General features: G+C 29.2%; 1 protein-coding gene and 1 non-coding gene across 2 annotated transcripts; one reads left to right on the plus strand and one right to left on the minus strand.

Annotated features, from left to right (window-relative positions):
* Nucleotides 1-2960: 2960 nt before the first annotated feature.
* Nucleotides 2961-3033, minus strand: TRNAA-AGC. Its single transcript has one exon. It is a non-coding gene; the product is annotated as a tRNA-Ala (tRNA).
* Nucleotides 3034-3110: 77 nt separating this feature from the next.
* LOC110604358 (protein arginine methyltransferase NDUFAF7, mitochondrial) lies at nt 3111-7923 on the plus strand. Its single transcript, XM_021742491.2, has 10 exons — nt 3111-3426; nt 3513-3574; nt 4995-5138; nt 5611-5721; nt 5859-6063; nt 6236-6294; nt 6505-6557; nt 6652-6877; nt 7300-7408; nt 7554-7923. Exons 1-10 carry the CDS (start codon nt 3201-3203, stop codon nt 7814-7816), a joined length of 1458 nt encoding a protein of 485 aa, XP_021598183.1. The 5' UTR covers nt 3111-3200; the 3' UTR covers nt 7817-7923.
* Nucleotides 7924-10337: the final 2414 nt, after the last annotated feature.

Here is a 10337-nt window from a genome sequence, read left to right on the forward strand (position 1 = left end):
TAAATTTATTATCATTTTCTAGTAAATGTTATTGTGATGCCACAAATAGTAGAAGATCACATGTTTATTTATCATATGAACAAGCATGATTACAAGTACAGAGTGACAATCCTTAATATTATTTGACTCATTTGGGTTTTAATTTTATCATTATTGATTTGCCAAAACTTATTTATCATGATTTTCAATTGATGCTAAAACTTTTTTATGTTTGTCTTATCAAACAGAACATCCCTATTGATTTTTTAAGATCTCACATTGGATTTAAGAGGAAGACTATATATATTTATAGCAGTGAGCATGATCTTCATTGGAGGTGTGAATATGTGCCGAGATCTAACAAGAAAGGAGAATTGGCAAAGGGAATGATTGAAAATGGATGGATTCAATTTGTCACAGTACATAAACTGAGAAAAATTAATGAAATTGAGTTCATTATGAGTGCAAATGAACCAAAACATATTCTGTTTCATGCCATAATTAGAAGGCCAGATATATGAAGTCATGAAGATAATAATTCCAGTATATATATAAATATTTGTTATGATTATTGGTCACATTTGGAACAACATTTTCCTTTTTGATGAATGATGTATGTTTTATTTTTTATCATGTATATACTCTATATGAAATGTTTATAATATATATTTTCATTTTGTATTAATAATATATTTAATTTAGAGTGCTATAAATTATGAATAGCTCACTTACATGATAAACAAAATTATAACAGTATAACACTATTAACTTAATTACCTCAAATACTTTTTTTTTTTACTTTAACATCAAATATTTGTATATTTACTTTGATAGTATAATTCAATCAATTAATTTTTTTTTGTGATTGCATAAACTTATTGAGTTAAAATTTAAAGTCTACTTTATTTGTATAAGATTTGCATGACTGGTTTTTCATTTATAAAGTCTACTTTATTTAAACAATATAACCTGTTATATATATTTTATCAGTAAATAAGTCTTAAAAATAACTGTTAAACTTAGCATTAGAAAATGAAATTGATATAATTTCATATTCTTAATAATTATTCCGTTATCATTTTTTCAGCAGATACCTTATTTTTTAAATATTATTTGTAACACTTTAATTGAAATATTAAACGACTGATAGACATAAAAGTGCAAGAAATATTATATTCCATCAAAATTTATTATTTCTTGAAAAACAAAATCCTATGTACATCCCAATAAATAAAGCAACTGATTGAAATTTGCATTATCAAATTTATTTGCTTCCTCTATAACTCCTACATTTGATGTTGTTGCACATGATGAAGGTTCTCCATCTACGTTCTTTTTTTATTCAACATAATGATTGTATGCTTCAATAGCCTCTGCTTTTGTAATATAAAATTTATATAAACTCTTGTTAACCTAGTAACATTAGGTGTACACTCGTGCCAAAAAGTGTATATTCTAGGTTAACACCTTCAAAAACAACATAATACTTTTGTATCTTCTTTCCTTTCATCATAGCAAAATATATCGCTAAATAGTGAAAAGAATTCAAAAGAATGATGAAAATGATACAAAGATGAGATGAAGTGTCTTTTTATATAGATGTCGGATGTTCTTACAGAAGTGAAGATAAAATTTAAATCATCCTTCAAGAACAAATGGAGATGTTGATGTTCTTGAATCTAAGAAGGTATTCTCGATAAAGACAGAAAAAAAATGTATAGAAGAAAATGATCTTGTAGTAGGAGTTGGCGTGTAAAAGCAATGAAAATTAAGAAGGATTCAAGAGAAAATGAAGTAGATGTTGGTATTATTGAGTTTAAGAAGAAGACTTAATAAAAAAGAAGAAATCTATAAGAATATGAAATGAAAGAGAAAACTTGATAATAAAGTTATAATAAATTGGGGGATATAAAGTAGTTGACATGCTTATAGAAAATAGAACTCCATTTTGAAAAATTGAAATACTTAATGGATGAGAGAGAGTTTGAAATTTGAAATTCAAATTTTACACTTTATTTGAGAAAAAATAGAAGAAGGACAATAAAGTAAAAACACATTATGAAATTACTTGAATAACCTCATTGATCCACATTTATTGTGGATCAAGTTGAGTCATTAAGCTTTTTCCTAAAATAAATATAAATACAAACAATCCCCACCTACTCAAACCTAGGCCGAACTAGGGCTTGCAATTATAGACGAATAGAATAAATCTCATAGTATTTTCAATTTAATATAGCTATAAATTAGATTTAAGGAGGCTTCATATACTTTAAATGCCGAATTATTCAATATTTCTCATCACCTTTAATTGTAATAAACTAAAGAATACTCTGAAAACACCCAAATAAAACCAGAACATGACTCCTATCACTAGATGTCTAAGATCTCAAAGAAAAAAAAAAATACATGCACATATATTCATACCCTTTGCTATATAAAATGGAGATATAACTATTTTTATTAAAGAATTAAAGTTAATTTTTTTAATATACATTCACTCATATTATTCAATTACTAAATTTTTATTGTAATTAATTAATAAATCAAGCATAAGAATCTAATTAATAAATCATTATCTCATAAAAAAGTGATATAAATTAAGACGGATAAAAATAAAAACTAAGTCTATGTTTATTGAAATGAAAGTATAATTCATGTTTAAAGTAAATAAATATTTCATTCATTTAAATATTTAATTTGAAAATATAATTATTTATTTTTTAGCTACTATAATTATTGTTTTTATTATACTTTATTTTAATTTATGTTTAATAATAAAGTGGAGTTATATTTTATTTATTTATAGTAATTATTGAAAAAATATATTTTAAGATACAGCATTTATACTGTACTGGTAACCTCATGAAACAATATATTTCTTAACTATATAATAATATAATATTTGATAATCTATAAAAAAAAATTCCTTAATTGCCTTGGTAATAATATATTCTAAGAAAATTTTGAAACAGTGGAAATGGAGATGCGGGGTATCGATCCCCGTACCTCTCGCATGCTAAGCGAGCGCTCTACCATCTGAGCTACATCCCCGGGACGGTGGAAGACGATCGCAGCTCAAAATGGGGGAGTTAGATGTCCTCTTGCCCTTGGTTTTTTCTTTTTCTATATTTTTTTTGGTCATACTCGCCCTTGGTTTATGAGTCCTGGAATGTATCTTGTCCGAAGAAAGGGGCAGCGGCGACAACCCACAGAGGAAAATGCTGAGAAGAGTGTTACTGAAACAAGCTTCTACTTGCCGTCACTTTCTGTCCAACGGTGCAGCAACTTCTATTTCACTTCCCTTGCATAGGAGCCACTCTTCTTATTCATCGTCTTCACATTCAGAATCCCCTAACGCTACTTTTGCCGAACATTTGGAGAACCAGAATGCCCAATCCACCACTACCATTTCCGTTGACCGATCTGGGCTTTATAACCCCTCTGGTGCCACTCTTTTCTTTCTCTATCTGTCTCATCATTTTTTAAATGTCATACCCATTGAAGGATTTTTTTTTTTTAATGAATTGCAGAGCATTCTCACGAACCCACTTCGGAGTCGGAGCTTATCAAGCACCTGAAAGGCATTATCAAGGTTTAAATTGTATTAGTTATAATTGTATATTGTAGTGGTTGTGTTTGGACTTCGATATGTATGTTGTTTTTTTACGTAGTGAAGCTGTTCGTTGAAATGTCCCTATAAGTTTTCATGATTGTTCTTGCAACTATTCAATTAGAAAACGGTGCAACTATTCAATTAGAAAACGGGAAAGGAAAAGAGGTACTGAAAAGGTTCGCTCAATTATTGACGAATAGGGCCTAATTGTGGAGATTTTAGGAGAAAACACACAACTGGTATTAATTGCGCTTATCAGTTAGAAACCGCTTAAGGGTTGCCCGTTTCTTTTTGTGTGTGTGAGTGTCGAGGTCTCCAACTTTATTTAGTTAAACTTGGAAGCCCCAGTTTCATAAACTTGAATAGGAAACTGGGGAATAAGTTTTCAGCTACAGTTTCTATGGAACAGTTTTAAAGTTTATCAAGTTTCTTTAAAATGATGCATCCTAAGTTTAACAGTTTTCGTCTTCTATTTTAGATGGACAAATGACTTGGAAAATGGAGAGGAAAAATGGATTCCCTTTTCTTTAAGATGATGCATCCTAACTTTCATCTTCATTATGTAGAGAAATTCATGCAATTAAGTTTGAAAAGTGATGCATATATTCCATCAACTGTATCCAAACAGAATGAGATTTGGTAAGAAAGGGAATCTAAGCAAGGTTCCCTGCAGCACAAGTCACTATATTACATTGAATGAAAATGAAAATTTGGAATGCCCTTTATCTTCATACGCAGTGTGGTGATGGTATGGTAGGCTTCATCAGATCATTTTGTGAGACAATGTGATTTTCCAGATTCCAGAACTCGCAAAGCATTTCTTTTGGGTGCATTTATATGGCATTAACCATTTTCCCCTTCTCTAATATCGTATGAGTATGAGATTTGATTTCTAATGTCAATTGCTATGTTCCTTTCTGTGCTTGTCAACCAGAATCATGATTCTTAGCATCAAAATAACTAAATTGCCTAAATTAGTTGAAAAGAAAATATTTAGGTCTATGTATATTGGCATGAAAACGTTGATTTTAATGTTCCAGATCTCTAATGATCTATGATCCGGATTGTAATTCATGAGGTGTCTGATGTTTGGTGAGACTGTTTCTATCTCAAAGATAATGGGAAACTCCAGCTTGGAACTTAGAATATAACTTATGATTCAACTATAAAGTACAGGGAATAAGTTCTGTTAAGTTTATAGTGATATTGATGAATAGTATATCTTAAGTCTTAACTGTTGTGCTGATGGATATTGTACATGTAATGTTACAAATATTCCTTGTCCCATGTTGTGAGATAGCTCATAGGGAGGTAGATATATATATTTTTTGCCCCATACTCTACTATATGTGATCTGCTTATTTTGGAATTTGATTCTCTTTACTGGTCGGTTTTCCAGTTCCGTGGTGGCCCAATTACAGTGGCAGAGTATATGGAAGAAGTTTTGACAAACCCTAAAGCTGGGTTCTACATTAATCGAGATGTTTTTGGAGCAGAAGGTGATTTCATAACATCTCCTGAAGTTAGCCAGATGTTTGGGGAGGTAATTATCAGTGCTGTATGAGAAATTAGGGTTAGTCATAATCAATAATGGAACATCTCATATATGTATATATATATATATATATATATTATTTATCAAAAAAATAGAAAGGATCCAGTGAAACTTAATATTTCAAATTCAACAAAATCCTTGATTTCCACTTTTTCTTCTTATGAAGAAACTGAAAGTTGAAAGAGAGTGAATTTTTACTACAAAATAAAATAAATGGCCTCTTTCAAAATTATCTTAAGTAATGTTGGTTCATTCTGATTTAGTATATGTGAAATTTTTCAACTATAGTTTACTCGTGCCTTCTCCTTCCCCCCTCCTTTTTTTTTTTTTTTTTTATCAATTCTGCTCTATTTTAAGGTGTTTGATAATATTGGTCAGCTCATTTTTAGATTTTGGACTCTTCTTGTTTTAATTCCTATTTAGTTGCTGGCTTAAATTTACCTTTTTAATGTAACCTTAGATGGTTGGTGTGTGGGCAATGTGTTTATGGGAGCAAATGGGACAGCCGAAAGAAGTGAACCTTGTAGAGCTTGGTCCAGGTCGAGGAACCCTTATGGCTGATCTTCTGCGTGTATGATGTCCCAACTCTAATTATGATAATTTGTCAGGTTACAATTTTATGCCAAGTAGTAAATAATGATGTTCTCTCCTTTGCCTCGAGTAGGAAGTTGTTTTTTGCTTTTTACTAAGTGTAAATTTTACATCCAGGGCGTCTCAAAGTTTAAGGGCTTCACTGAATCATTGCATATACACATGGTAGAATGTAGTCCAGTGTTACAGAAACTTCAACATGGCAATTTAAAATGTGTGGAAGAACATACTACCTGTGAAGGTGTTGAGAGAAGAAATATTAGCACATTGGCAGGAACACCTATATCATGGCATGCTGAACTAGAGCAGGTTCCACCAGGATGTATGGGAGTTTTCTTCTAAATCTTTCAGTCAACATTCCATTCGAACACGAGTATAATTAGTGGATTTATTTTAAATTGACATTATTCTAACACTTGCTCTTCTTCTTTGCAACTCTAAGAAAATTGTCATCTCTTCCCCTGATCAAGTTCATTTGTTTTCTGATGTTTCAGCACCTGTAATCATCATTGCCCATGAGTTTTATGATGCTTTACCAGTTCATCAGTTTCAGGTTCGTCTAGTTTATTCAGTTGTACAGGTCTGGTTTAAAATTGCTCTCTCTCTCTCAGTCTAAAATTAATAAACGAAAATGCTTTCAAACTTTTGTTCTTAGTGCAAATATGTCCAGTCCTTTAATTTTATCAATTTGAGACTAATTTAAGAATCCCCCTCCCCCAACATTCTTCCCCCTTGTATCATTCTGATTTGACAATTCCTACAGAGGGCTTCTCGTGGCTGGTGTGAGAAAATGGTTGATATTTCTGAGGATTCAACGTAAGAATTGTAGTTTAATCCAAAAAGTTTAGTCTCTTTCTATATATAAAATCTAGAGAAAAGTAATTTGAAACATGCTTTATACATTGTTTAGGTTTCGATTTGTTTTGTCTCCACAGCCAACACCTGCAACGCTCTATTTAATGAAGCGCTGCAAGTGGGCTGCAACTGAAGAAGAAATTGAGAAGCTTAATCACATAGAAGTTTGCCCCAAAGCAATGGATTTGACTCATACAATTGCCAAGAGAATAAGTTCTGATGGAGGAGGGGCACTTATAATTGATTATGGTCTAAATGGAGTGGTCTCAGACAGTTTGCAGGTATAATTTCTTGTTATTTTATTGCCGGTGGTTCTATTATTTTAGATTTTTACTGCCTAAATAGTGGTCTTAGATAATATTCAAGCCTGGTTCTTGAGTTGAGACTTGAGGCAATTAACACTGTAATTCGATGCAAGTGATTTTATTATTTAAGACTTACTAACACAAATATGGATTCTCCATGTACTTTGCACCTTACAATGTCTGAATACTTCAGCATCTCTATGGTTTGTACACTTGTGGTATTGTTCCATATTTTCTCTCTGTTTTAAAGGTCTCTTCTTTTTTTTTTGGGTCAAATTTTAAAACTTTCATTGGGGTCTGAAGTATTTGTATTCCTTGCAACAGAAACTGTGCGTTGAATTTGTGTTGAACTTCTTTTACTTGACGTACATGTTTTTGCCTGTATTATATTTTTCCAGGCAATTAGGAAACACAAGTTCGTTGACATACTAGACAATCCTGGGTCTGCTGATCTTAGTGCTTACGTTGATTTTGCTGCCATCAGACACTCTGCTGAGGAAGCTTCAGGTGTGTCTCCTCATTACGTGGGTTCTATTTGCATCTTTTTCCTTCTTTCCCCCTCTCGTAGTACCTTATCAAATCTAAATGCATTTGAAAACTAAACTGGAGAAGAAACAATGAAATCAATTGATAGCATTGACAATCTTTTCAGAAGATGTGTCTGTCCACGGCCCAATTACCCAGTCCCATTTGCTTGGTTCTCTGGGAATAAATTTCCGTGTGGAAGCATTGCTGCAGAACTGCACAGATGAACAAGCAGAGTCCCTAAGGACGGGATACTGGCGGCTGGTGGGTGAAGGTGAAGCTCCATTCTGGGAGGGACCCGATGAACAGGTGCCTATTGGCATGGGTACCCGGTATTTGGCAATGGCTATTGTGAAGAAGAAGCAAGGTGTTCCAGTTCCATTCCAATAAAGTTGGAAATGCTTCTTCATTCATGTTTTGTAAGATTTTGTGTCTTAAGCATTTGTACATCAATAGTTTATTCTTTTTATCCAATAAGTTAATAGTTTTAGTTTTTACGTTTCTTGCAAAATCTTGTTCCATCTTTTATGTTGATGTGTGTGTTCAATGCTATTCTTAGTTCTTACTCTGGGATTGGATTAAAATGGTCATTTCTCTGTTCAGATGTTATAAATAGACGATATAAAAATAATTTGAAAAACCTCTCAATATATAATATTTCTACTTCAGTCTCTAATGAAATTTCCCCTTCAATTGAAAAAAAAAAAAAAAAAAAAGAAGAAAAGAAGGAAAGAAAGGAAAAACTGTCATTTTATTCATGGAGAATTTACTATTTAATTACAATGTTATGAAAAATTTATTAATTGATGTTTTAATTTTGAAGAATATATTAAAATCTCTTTAAAATTTTAAAAAATTTATTAATTAATTTTTATGTTAATTTTTAATTGTTAACTATTTAATTTTTATGATTGGAAAAAAACTCATTCTGGTTTGAAAATATATAAAAAACTACTATATTATTTAGTTTTTATGATTGGAAAAAAATTCATTAGCTGGTTTGAAAATATATAAAAATTCTACTATAATTAATTTTTCTATAGGTAATATTTTAATTTTTTTTATAATATTTAATAGTTAAAATTAATAAAAAAATTTAATTAATAAATTTTTTGGAAATATTTTAATGTAAGTAACCACTTGTCATTTAATTCCTCAGTCGAAGATAACAATCCGATTCAATTAGTTAGAATTTGAATGGTGGGCTTGTGGATTTAGATTGAACTAGTCCAGTTTAATTTCTTGATTGTGAACTACTCCCGCTAATAACAAAATTGATTAATTTTTAGGGATAATAACAAAAAAAATTCTGAAATATTAAAATTAACTAATATATTTTAAATTATTTATTTACACCTATTTAAATTTGTTTATATTTTACGTTAAGTTTAACCGATAAATTTAATGTTATGGTTGTCCTGATCAGTATAAAAAATTAATATTTTAATATAATTTAAATATATAATTATAAAAAAATTTAAATTTTATTAATTTCAACAATTTTATTCTAACTTGTTTTTAATAAATATATCTTAAATCAATCTTTTATTTATGATTTTGAATGACATATTTATAAGAGAATTTATTTTTTTTTTAAAATTTTATTTTGATATTGACAAGTATAATTTTTTACGTAATTATTAATTATAAGTATTATGATAATAATATTAAAATAAATAAAAATCATAATTTTAGCAATCTGAAAAATTAATTATTCTTATTATATATTTTGGATTTATTAAACTATCGGTTGACTTTCAATTAGAGTAATAAATATAATCAATTTTGTAAATGGAGAAAATCATTCTACTTGATTTACTAGAGTTAATATTATCATCTATTAATAAAAAAATATTAAAAAATGAGTTATTAATTTTTTAAAAATATTATTTGAAATTATAAATAAATTAATTAAAAATTAAAAATTAAAAATCAAACCAAATTAAAAAAATTAATTTGATATATTTATTAAAAAAATTTGAAGTACATTTTTTAAAATTCATAAAGTTTAGAATTTTTTTAACAATGATTAGTATATTAAAATATTAATTTTTAATACTAATTAAAATAATAACCTAATATTTAGGTTTAATAATTAAATTTAACGATATGATATAAATAAATTTAGGTGATTTTAAAATATATTTATTAATTTTTATAATTTAAGATATATATATATATAAAATGCAAATAATTTATGCACTCCAAGGCTTAGTTTAGTGGAAAGTGCATCCTGTAGCCTTGAAAGGTCTAAGGTTCGACTCTCCCAACCCCTATTTCAAAAAAAAAAAAAATACAAATAATTTATAAATTTTTTTAACAATTACCATAAATTTTAACAGTTTTAATATCTATCGGGTTAACTTGAAGAACTAGATTAATAAAGGCCTACAATGCTACTAAAAAATTTTTTTTTTTTTTGTTGTAGAAAGAAAATATTTTGTTATTGAATTTCACAATAGAGATTATAATCTATTTATACATGAGAGACAGTATTTAATAAGAATGAAAATCAAATATATGATTATACAATCCTAAGATTAGGGAACTGATCCATCTATCAATATTTATTTCCTATATTAACATATTTACTTCCTATAACCTATAACACTCCCCCTCAAGTTGGAATATAAATATTAATCATGCTCAACTTGTTACATATATAATCAATTTCAGCTATAAGGACAACTAACCCAAAACAATCAAAATAAACGAAAGATCAGAAGAACAAAACCCGTTAACGTGAACAGTACTCGTGAACAGTAACCATAGACTATACTGTGAACAGTACGCGATGAACCGTATCCGATGAACAATGCTCAATGTCTCCAAATATTATCCTTTATGAGTAACCAAATGAACAGAGCCCTAAATCTCCAAATATTACCGTAACCCAAATGAACAGAACCCT

Source organism: Manihot esculenta, chromosome 17, assembly GCF_001659605.2.
Source record: "Manihot esculenta cultivar AM560-2 chromosome 17, M.esculenta_v8, whole genome shotgun sequence".
Taxonomy (NCBI): Eukaryota; Viridiplantae; Streptophyta; class Magnoliopsida; order Malpighiales; family Euphorbiaceae; genus Manihot; species Manihot esculenta.